Below are 11,827 nucleotides of genomic sequence, written 5' to 3'. Positions count from 1 at the left end.
TTCCTTCCTTCCTTCCTTCCTTCCTTCCTTCCTTCCTTCCTTCCTTCCTTCCTTCCTTTCTTCCTTTCTTCCTTTCTTTCTTTTTAAGGTACCCACTTTAAAGTTTCGAAATTGCTTTACATTTGTTATCTTATTTTATCCTCAAAACTATCATGTGAAGTAGGTGGTATTATTATCCCCATTTTAAAGAGGAAACTGAAAGAAGGAACATCACAAACACTAACTATATAATCCTTATTATGAAACCTTAGGTTCCTAGAATTTGCCTTAGCAGACTACATAGTTGTTACTATTTCTTATCCTTAATGAAACCTCCTTCTGATATCATAACTGCTCATTTCCAAGTTTTTCCTGTGGGTCGTAGCTAGAAGAGAAATGGTTTGTTTACAGGGATGTTCTTATTATACCTTCATCTCCACTTCATTTTGTCAATGGAGATGTGGGCTTCTCTTCTGTCACCCACAGCTTACTCTACCAACAGTTATATTTACTTCCCCTATTATATTATCAGCATTACCTTAAGCAGAGGATACAACTCTGTATCATCTTCAAGCATGCTGGTTATATAAGATAGTGCCGATATAACTCTGTCCCATGCTAAGTAGTCAGTTTCATTTTTCAGATACAAGGTCAGGTTCAGAGAAGCACTGTATTTCAGAAGATTGGCCCTAAGAAAGGAAATGCAATACAATTAATCCAAATTTCAGTTCTCTGTTGTCTAAAAGAACTAATGGAAAGCAACATACCGTTCCATACCGATTAGGCTTCTTTTTCATCAATAATTCTTCCATGAAATTGTTTAGAAAAAAAATGTACTTATTAAGAGCATTTTGAAGACTTCTTCCTACTGGGTAGGGAACCTGTCAAGAACTTTTATGTTAGCAATGATCTATTAGCCTCATCATGCAGTCAGCCATGAGGAACAAGACAATAAAACAGCATATGCATTTTTTAAAGCAATTGGGGTTAAGTAACTTGCTCAAGGTTACACGGCCAATTATTTTGTGTGGGTGCCAAGTATCTGAGGCCAGAACTGATCCTGGGTCTCCTGACACCGGGCTGGTGCTCTTACTCACTGCGCCACCTGGCTGCCCCCAGCATATGCATTTTAAAAGACCCTGGCACTAAATTTAAAGACAAACAGAAACCACCATGTTGTATGTTGGGCACCAAAGAATATAAAAATTAAAATATGTTCAGAATTAGGCATAATATTGCTGTTATAGTGACAATAAATCTGCCATAAAAATAGCTCATTGAAATAACTTTCATTTGCATTTTTTAAAGGGGAAACTTTCATGACTGATAGTTCATTGTCCTGTAGGTGTTCAATGAATATTGAATGGAAAATGGCTTATGCTATTCAGCCAACTTATCTTTCTTAAATTTTCTCCTATGGAAATTTGCCCTGCCTGTACATTTCCCAAAGGTCTTCTTGGATTTAAAACAAAAACTTCCTCTGGATATTTCATAGGCACTTCCAGAATATGGAAACTTGGGAAACAGTAATGATTGCTGCTGGTAAATGATTGTAAAGTTGTAAATTGTAATTGTACAATTGAAAAAAAATTATTGTATTAAAAAGTTTTCTTCTCCCCTCCTCCACTCCAACCAGGAGCAAACAAAATTTTAGACTTAATTTAAAAGAATTCTAGATGAAAAAAATATACTTTTAAGATTTTAAAAAATATAAGCATAAATGTAAAATGTTTGAACATGAAGTTATATCATTTGAAATTTATTGAGTCATTATAGTGACTCTAAACCACTTGAGATCTGAAAATGTTTTGTGTACAAAACATATACCCTGAGGATGTTATTAAGAAGAAAGTCCTTATATACCTTATAATATTTATAGCAACACTTCTTGTGATAACAAAGAGTTGGAAACAAAGAAAATATCCACTAATTAGGGAATGGTTAAACAAATGGAGGAACATAAATGGAATGGAATATTACTGTGCTACAAGACATTAAGAATATGATGAATACAGAGAACATGGAAACCATGAACTAATAATATAAACTGCAATAGCAGAGTCAAGAAAACAATATATGTAATGCCCACAGCAAGGTAAATGGAAAGAAAAAGAACCACAAAACAACTGAAAATAAACGTTGAAAATTACAAAGAATAAGCATGGTTACAAAGAAGAGATGTGAGAATATACTTTCTCCCTCTTCTTTGCAGAAGTAGGACGTCTATGGTCATGGAATGTTCCACATATTTTCAGGTTTTTTTATGCATTGATAAATTTTGCTAATGTGTGTGTGTGTGCTTCTTTTAAAAATACTTGACTAAATAGAAGGGGAACACAGAGGGACATAGAGGAAAATTCATTTGAAAACAAAAGACATAAAAAAATTTTTAAAGAAAATTAGTTGTAGGTTATTATATAGCTGAGGACCTACTTTTTGGATAATGCCAATAAAATCAATATGATACTTGAAATGGACATCTGAAACCTAACTTTCTAATTCCATGACTTTTGATAGCCAATCCATCCAAAGGGAACATTATTAAAATTGACTTCGCTGATTGACCAAATTTATAGAATGGATGCCAAATTTCCACTTTAGATTATAAAGTCAACAACAAATATCCAGCAGCAGAATCTAACTTTTGTTAACCAAGTCCTGCAACACAGGGATTTTAAATTTAATTCAATTCCATATGAAAGGTAAAGGATATTGAAGCTGAATATTTCTTGGTAGGAATGACCTATTTTTCTGTAAGACTAAAATGTACTCATTTAGAGAGTCTGTATTTTAACAGGTAATTTCCTGAATTGGATTTTTTAATTATACTTGGAACTTACAATATTTTAATGAAGAAAAATCCTCACTTAATTCAATGTAAACTAAGACAAGCTCCCTTCTGTAGGTACCACCCCTGTCTTTGTCTGTAGACTGACTGCTCAGTGAACAGATGACCCACATGATCTTCGGATACAAATTCAAATGCAGCAGCTGGTATTTTTGTCGTGGTTGCTCCTTATTATGGCCAAACAGGACCAACTTGGAGGAAGGAGACTGATTTAAAGAGGCTGAATAAAGCAAATAATAAGGCAAAGAAGAGTCAATTGGGAAAATTCATAGGTTCTTCATTTACTGAGAATTTCCCTTAAAAATTTTTATGCGGGTAATTTAGCTTTCTTTTTAATCAAATTAGCTAATAGTTTATCTTAAGTCAGTTTTCTTTTTCATATTTGCATCCTCAGCACTTAGGACAATGACCAGCCAATAGGAGGGGCTTAAAAATGCTCATTGACTGTCTGTCTAGTTTTGTTTATTCACCATGATGAATTTCTGGAAGGACATATTAAAAAACTGCCTAGAATGAGAGGCCATAGAAAAGCTGCAAGCTGTGGCAGTGATGAGGAGAGGTACACACATTGATGGTCGATCTAAGAATCTTAGTAAAATGAAGATAACTGATTGTGATAACAATGAAGGCAACAAGAAGAATGGAGCATGGTCTGTGCCCCTTTACTCACCCTATAATCCAAGAATTGATCCAGACTTAAAATGACCTTAATATTTACCATCATCTATCAGTGCAACCTTTGCCCTCAATTCTGCCTCTAGTTTTCCAAAGCAAGTTTGGCACATCTGCATCCACATCTGGGCATGTCAGGAAATGGTAGGATAGCATTTTGTAGTAGTGAATAGAAAACTTATTTTTCTCATGGATAAGGCTATTTTGACAGATTGAATGAGAAGGTAACCTTGTAGTTCTTTTCTCTCAGAGGCAGCTAGGTGGTACAATGGATAAAAGGGCAGAACTTTCCCCCCAAAAATCCCAAAGGAGTTTTATTGCGTGCTGGAAATATGTGTTGGAGAATGAAGGATATAGAGGAGCTTTCCCATTACCTATCTAAATCAGAGTCAGAAGAACTTTTCTAAAAAGGACTCTACCTCAGCACTGAGACTTGATAGTCTGGATATACAAGTTATTCCATCATTTTGGTCTCATGTGACTCTTTGTGACCCCTTTTTGGGGTGTAGTGAATAGAATCCTAGACCCGGAGTCAGGAAGACTAATCTTCCTGAGTTCAAATCTGACCTCACACACTTACTAGCTATGTGACCTTGGGCAAGTCACTTAACCTCTGTCTGCCTCATTTTCCTAAAACTGCATAAAATAATAGCATTGCCGTGTATGGTTGTTGTGAGGGTCAAATGAGATAAAATTTGTGATGCTTATTACTTTCCCTATTATGTTCCCTTCCCACCTTCATGAGATCAAATTTATTGGTCCCTTTAGGCTGGGCTTTCTCTCTCTAGGCACTCCCTCATCCCCCTCTTCCTCAGAAAATGTTTTCTTTTGAAACAGGATGGATAATAATGAATTTTTGACAGGGCCAGCAAGTTAGTTTCCGATTGTGTTCCTGAGTCATTGCAATGCTCAAAGCAAACCAAATAAAATATTATCTTTCTCCTGGGAATTTAAAATAAATAAAATAATAAAATAAATTAAATATAAATAAAAATTAATAATAAGCAAAATAACAATAAATTAATTAAAAATAAATAAATAAAATTTAAAATAGATCAATAACTTTCTCCTTTGACTCTGAGCCCCCAGCCAGAAATATCATGACCACATGCAACAGTTTTTAAAACTCTCCCCCATTATCTCTCCCTCTCCCTCTTATCACCCTCAAATACTATATTAAAAAAACTGTTGGTCAATGAAACAAAGTAGTCTTTATATAGGTCTACCTGCCTTCTCAACAGCTCAGTATCATGAGGTGCAGGCTGCATCTATATAAAAAAATGGAATTTCATAAGCTTTCATAAGCATTTCATAAGCTTTACGCCTCTGATGAACTGGTAAGAGTGACAGGTGATCTGGAGACTATACGAGTTGGGGCAGCTTAAGCAGGGGACTGAAGGTCAAGTGGACTGATGAATTTGGAGGAATTAATAAATGATGACTGCATTTATATAACATTCTAACATTTACAAAGTTTGCTTTCCCTCCATTATCTCCTTGATTCTTACAAAAGCTTTATGAAGTAGGCACTAGAGTTCTTATTCCAGGGAATTGTTTTCCATTGTATCTTATGGACACATTTTTAATCTGGCACCATTTTTAATTTAATTCTGTATTTTGAATAGTGTAGGATAAAGGACACTGGCCTGGAAATCAGGACAATTCAGGACATTATGTTTCTTATTTTCATTTACTATTATAACCCTGAGCAAGGCACTGAACCCCTGTAAACCTCTTCCCTCATTAGTAACATGAAAGGTTTAGACTATATAACACATGAGGTTTTCTCTCAGCTCCACATTTCAGTGATTCCATGTTTCATCAGTTTTGCTGAATTTCCTTTACCTCCCCAACCTTTCAACATTCATGGGGCTACTGCCAAGAAACCGTGTAAATGGAAGGGAAGTCTTTCCAGTTGCCTGAGTCATCTTCTTTATACATAGTAACTCACTGAGAGATTCACAAGGGCCCTTAAGTTTCATCCTGAAGCAAAAAGAATTGTCTGAAATGTGTTATAAATGGGAATTAAAGTGCTGAGGTTATTATAGTACCTTGTTATTTCAAACAGCCAAGATAATAAACTTTCAAAAAGGTTATCATGGAAACCCAGGGGATGCTTTCCAAAGAAATTTCTGAAGGGGTTTTACTGCATGCTTAAAATATGTGCTAGAGGATGAAAGATGCAGAGGAGTTTTCCCATTACCTATCTCCCGGATCTAAATCAGAGCCAACAGAACTTTTCTAAATATGGCTCCATCTCAGTACGGAGACTGGATAGGCTGGATATACAAGCGGTTCAGTCATTTCAATCTTGTCTTCATGACCCCTTTTTGGTTTTCTTGGCAGAGATGTGGCTTGCCATTTTTGTTCTCCAGCTCATTTTATGCATGAGGAAAATGAGGCAAACAGCCTTAAGTGACTTGCTCAGGTTCACACAGCTAGGAAGTGTCTGAGATCATGAACTTGAACTCAGAAAGTAGAGTTTCACTTTCTCCAGGACAGGACACTATCCAATGCATCACTTAGCTGCCCTCTGAAACTGGATAACTATTTCCCAAGTTTATAATCATAACAAGGCTCTTCCATATCTCCAAATGTGTCTTAGTCCTAGTTGATCCTCACACCTGATCCTCCCATGACTGGAATAAACTTCCTCATCTCCATCTCTTATATTCCCTTGTTTCCTGTAGTTCAAGCTTTACCTCTACCTACCACCTTTCTTGTTCCATTTCCCCCACCATACTAGTGCCTCCTCCCTTAAATTACCTTGTATTTGTTTTCTATAAAATTAAAAAAAAAATGCTTCTATCTGTCTATGCTCCCTCCCCCAACAGAATATGTTTGATGGGGCAGGAACTCCTTAAATTTTTGTCTTAGCATCTCTACTGCCAGTACAATACCTGGCACACATGACATGTTTTATAAATGCTTGAAGGTCAATCACTAGATTGACTATAAACTGTAAGCCAGAAAACTTTGGAAGAGACTTGAACTAGACAGGAAGTTACCACAAAGAAACGCAATTTGGGAAGTAATCTTGAGCAAGCTGTACTAAGAAGTGTCCTGAGACTAACATTTCCCCAAGATCACATTCAGAACTCTAAAGTTAGGATATATCATTATGATCTTATATCCCTAGACAAAATTGCCAAGGGTAGCAGGTCACTCATGTTCTCTTCTAACTATGGGAAGGAATGAAAGTTACAATACAGATGATGAAGGAAATGCCCAGTTAATCTCTAGGGTAGCTCATGCTGCCTTAATTGGCCAAACAAGGACCCAGTTCTCCAATCCATTGAATAAAGAAAACTGGAAGATTCCAGTGCTATCTAAACACAAAAGGCATAGTAATGAAATGTATTGCATTCCTATTTTATTAAATGATAAAGGTGCTCATTTTTTGTGCCACTACTGCTAGAGGTCTCAATCCCATGCCTGGGAGTCAATAAGGGACACAACAAAAAAAAAAAAAAGAGGGGACACACCAATATTTGCTAGTCCATGACTGCCGAAACATGTCAAAGCAAGGTGGGGGCATGGAATTCATGGCATTGCATTAAATAGGAGAAGCCTCAGGGAGGCCTACTGTGTCAAACAATCATTTGGCCAACGCCCTTGGTTGCATGCCTTCTGATTTTCCTGCAGAACTCACTGGCTTGAAACTCTTGCCTTCATTTCAAGCTCCCCATTTTTCCTTTACCCCTTGAACTTTGACAGTCTCAAGAAACTCTTGTTCCTGACGAAGCTTGGTCTCTGGATTATGCCAGAATTTGAATATGGATTTGGATCTAAGGAAAAAATATATTTTGGGGAAAAAGTTTTTTTCTTAAGGTGTAGTAATTGCTCTAATTACCAGCAAGGTTTAGATCTGAAATGTGAGGTTTGATACATGTCACTCTTATTTTTTTTAAAGCAATCGGTGTTAAGTAACTTGCTCAAGGTTACAAGGCCAGTTATTTCTGGGTGGGTGCTAAGTGTCTGAGCCCAGATTCGATCCCAGGTCATCCCGACTCTGGGGCTGGTGCTCTTACTCGCTGTGCTACCTGGCCACCCCTCACTCTTATTTTCTTAATATGAATCTTTGACTTGGATTTTCTAAGCTTCATTCAAAATCAGTGGAGTAGGAAATTTTCACAATGCTTTCCAAGGTTAGTATTATAAAAAGAGTGTGGAATAAACATTGGACCAGAAATCAGGAGACCTGTGTTATAGTCCTGGTTCTGTCATTAGCTAACTATATGACCTTGGACCTTAATCTCTCTGCATATGAGTTGCTCCATATCATACATGAAGGTGTTAGGTATACTGTTTCTTTAAGGGCCTTTTCTTGTAGAGTAGTTAATGTTGAAAAGGACTGAAAGGTGTTTTTTTGGCAAAGTAAGAGATTCAGATTAATTGTTAAAGGCTAAAAATTATTGTCACTATTATAACATTTTGGTGCCTAATGTGATCAGAAAAAGAATTATTTTAATAGAAACTGTTAAAATATGTGTATAAAGAAACATCTTTTAGATGGGATTTTGAACAATTTTGGAGAAGAAATAAATTTGTGGGAAAAATTTGAGGACTGATTTCTTTATCAACCATATGGAGAGAACCCTCACTTATACAGGAATAGTTTAAGATTGTAAAGAGATTGAAAAAATAACCTAGAGAAATGCCAGGGTAAAGAAACATCATTTCAAGGGCACCAAAAAAAAGGATACCTTGGAGGGATTTAAGAGGAGAAATGAATGGCACCTCCCCTTATTTGTATATACATGTTGTATGACTAACAAGATTAAAACTAAGAAAATGAGAAATCATATAAATATTCGGAGGCCAAGATATGATTGAAACCAGATTATTGATCTGATAGGAGAAATGTGGGAAGTTTTGACTTTTTATGTAAAAGGTAAGTCACTGAGAGTCAGGAGGCTCTCATGAAAGTCATTAAATACTGAAGTGATAGTATCAGGGAAATAGTTCAGAAAACAGAGCAGTGGAAGGGAAACCAAAACAGATGGGTAGACACAGAAAGGGAACTGAAAAGTTGCTCAGTTAGAGCTATAGCATTAGAAGCAGTCAGACAAAAGAAGGCTTCAGTTGAGTGGTTTCTGATTGGTCAGAGAGAAGTGACAGGATTATCTAAGATTTCTCTTGAAAGCTGTGGCTCTTCAGCACCATCTAGAGCTGGAGGAAAGGCAAAGCTTCTCATAAGGGTTTATTACTCTGCTTCAACCTCCGACTTGACAAGGAAAAGCAGAAGGGCTTTGCCACTTCTTTAGTACCCTGGTGAATGGGACTGTGCTGTTGTGAGTTCTATTCTGCTTGAACAGCACAATATTCAGGTTGTGAAGAATTGCCTGGGGTATTCTGTAGAACCAGCTTCATGAGCTTGGCAGTTATTTGACTTAAGGACACTTTGTCTCTACATTAAGAATTAATACTTTCTACATATCCTTTTAAAGGTGATGGTTAACTGAAAGAGTTTGTAAAGGTTCTTTGTAATTTTCTTGCATAGAAAAAAGAAGCTAATTTTCCCAGTGGTAAGAAGCAACAGTCAAATAGTGAGCAGAGAAGTAGTTTCATGTGGTATAAACATTCCTGAATGTGGGGGTAACGTTGAAGCCTGAAGTTTAGAGTTGAGTTGCCCTAAATACATGTGTTTTCCTTCCTCATGTTCCTATAAATATGTGCCCATTCTTCATCATTGTTATTGAGTGCCTTGGTGGAAGAGTGATCTAGATCACACACACATATGTATATGTATATGTATATATATATATAATTTATGTATTTGCTTTACTATATTGGTATCTATAATGTTTTTTGCCTTATTATATAAATGCCAGTATGTAAGATCTAAAAGAGTCTATTATGAGTAGCTGATTGGGTTTATAGAAAAATAAAATGGGAGTGGCTAGGTGGCACAGTGGATAGAGCACCAGCCCTGGAGTCAGGAGGACCTGAGTTCAAATCTGGCCTCAGACACTTAACACTTACTAGCTGTGTGACCTTGGGCAAGTTACTTAACTCCAATTGCTCTGCCCTCTCCCCTCCAAAAAGCAAAAAAAGGGTATCCCAAATGCTTAAGTTTTAACAGCTGAAGAGCTCTCCAAGATCTTTGGGACATGCTGTATATACAATGGGGCTTCAAAAAGTATTTTGGAGGGAAGGTGAAGTATATTTCCTCTTGATAGGGCTACCCTTGGGATCTGGGAGGATTTGTATGCAATCATGCAATGGTCATCTGTTGCTGAGAACTTAGCCCTGCTACTGTGAAAACAGGAAGGAGAAGTGAGTAAAATCTAGACCAGTTGTGAGGTGTTTTTTACTCACCAAGGTAAGAGGTGAGAAGTCCCAAATAAGACATTGTGCAGGTATTTATACTTCACTTTAGGCTTTTGACCATAATGTAACAAACTTGCTTCATTACATTGTGGGGCCATTGGAGTAGACCACAGGTAAAAATCTTTTTTATCTGTAGTATGAAAAAATTAGATGAGATGACCTTGAAGGTCCCCTCCAGTTCTAAATTATTTGAAATGAATCTGTAATACTATAGGCTATTATAATCATATGAACTCAGAGAATGAAAGAAATTTGGAGTTTGGGGAGGAATAATAAAATACAGTCATGTCTTTGGTTGATTTAAGTTAAAATAGATGGAATTTATTGAGTTACTACTACATATTATTTTTGGTCTTTTCATGGAAATCATTGGGAAAATGAACACTATTATGAAATGCCTTAAATAATCTAGATGTTTTGTTTTGTTTTTTAATAACCAAGCCTACCTTGACAGAGCGAAGGCATCATCCAAAAAGCTTGTCCGATCACCAGAAGAAAATGCCTAGGAGGAAAAGAAGAAAAAGTAAGGTGTGCATGCCTAAATGAAAAAACAAAAGTACCTATACTCTCAAAACAAAACTAAAACAATCCATCCAACTTCTGTATCTCACCAAGTGGTTGTTGAGAAGCTCTGTGGCTATTGTGTTCCAGGTTGACTCTTCATAATTTACACGATAAAATCCAATATGATCTGGGTTGATTTTCAGAAAACCATTTCCACTAGAAGTAGAGTCCAAAGTGATTCCTGGAGTAGTAAATAAAAACTAATGAGAAACATATTTGTATATATTATAAACACCTAAAAATTAGATCTAGTGCAGAAGAAGAGGAAGGGAGGGAGGAAGGGAGGAAGGAAGGAAAGGAGGAAGGGAGGGAGGAGGGAAGAAAGAGAAGAGAGGAAGGAAAGAAGGAAGGAAGGGAGGAAGGTAGAATATAAGAAACAGAAAGATGAGAATAAATGAAGAAGAGAAGAAAAAAGAAGAGAAAAAAGAAGTGAGCATACAAATTAACTTTAGATCAAGGAGTCAATTCTGGTTTTGATTCAAAGCCCCAAAGCCTAATTCTTATTTAGTTGCCTAACTAGAAATGTCACTGGAGTATGTAAGTTGGAAAAGAAATACCTCATGTGCATAGGTGATCTGTAACATATGGCTTCAACTTCCTGCTAGCAGAAGCTGATAATATTTTTAAAGAGAGGTGAGGGTGGAGTCTGTGCCTTCTGGGGACAATCCATATAATTCTAGTTATAATGGATTAGCCAAATAAAATATATTCACTGGAGCAGCCTAGAGGGGGTAAGCATGTAAAAACTTAAAGAATATTATATTTATTAAAATCAACAGTCCGATTAATGGAAAGGGCTTTCTATTAGGGAGAATAAGTATTTGAGAATTAGTATTACATCTAAAATTTGTCAAGGAGGCCTGAAACCACACTCACATCCAAATACATACAATGATTCTAATTTGAGTAGTATATGTTCATTTGTTTATCTCATTACATTCCTTAAAAATAAGTTTTTAACTTCAGTGGGTAATATCAAAGAATTTCTTTTGTAAATTACCAAATTAAGTTTCATTCTTGAGTGTTCCAGTTGCTCTGATATACACAATTTGGAAATACAACATTTGGGCCTAAATTTTTAAAAATGGTTCATGCTTGGCATTATTAAAAATAACTTTGATCCGTCTTTGTCAGGATTTGATCTGTATCCACATGGTTCTAACCCTGTTCAAAAATCACCTACCTGCTCTTTTGCCTATGAGTGCCTTGCCCTATCAAAATGCTGTTCTCTATTTTGAAACATCTTTTTGAAATGAAAAATTTGGATTCTTCTCAGGGAGTTCTCCATTAACTTTACATCTTTCAAAATAAATGGGAAGCTCTAGAACTATCTTCATTTGACAACAAAACATTTCACTATTTCTATGCCTAAGTAGGAAGAAAATAAAAGTAACAAAGGCTTCCAAGTCTTGAAGTGTTATGCATTTTTCT

At 36.2% G+C, this 11,827-nt stretch overlaps 1 protein-coding gene across 1 annotated transcript in view; it reads right to left on the bottom strand.

Annotated features, from left to right (window-relative positions):
* ENPEP (glutamyl aminopeptidase) overlaps positions 1 to 11,827 on the bottom strand; it is a 116,599-nt gene that overhangs the window by 14,464 nt on the left and 90,308 nt on the right. The window contains exons 12-14 of the mRNA XM_069095165.1: positions 10,444 to 10,577; positions 10,279 to 10,334; positions 518 to 668 (exon numbers count right to left, since the gene is read on the bottom strand). Coding sequence (XP_068951266.1) covers positions 518 to 668; positions 10,279 to 10,334; positions 10,444 to 10,577 — 341 coding nt within the window. The remainder of the gene's footprint in view (positions 1 to 517; positions 669 to 10,278; positions 10,335 to 10,443; positions 10,578 to 11,827) is intronic.

This window comes from Petaurus breviceps, unplaced genomic scaffold (genome assembly GCF_028583685.1).
Source record: "Petaurus breviceps papuanus isolate PSGF00001 unplaced genomic scaffold, PetGlider_PUasm1.0 126, whole genome shotgun sequence".
Classification (NCBI taxonomy): domain Eukaryota; kingdom Metazoa; phylum Chordata; class Mammalia; order Diprotodontia; family Petauridae; genus Petaurus; species Petaurus breviceps.
This window is presented reverse-complemented; position numbering and strand designations above follow the sequence as displayed.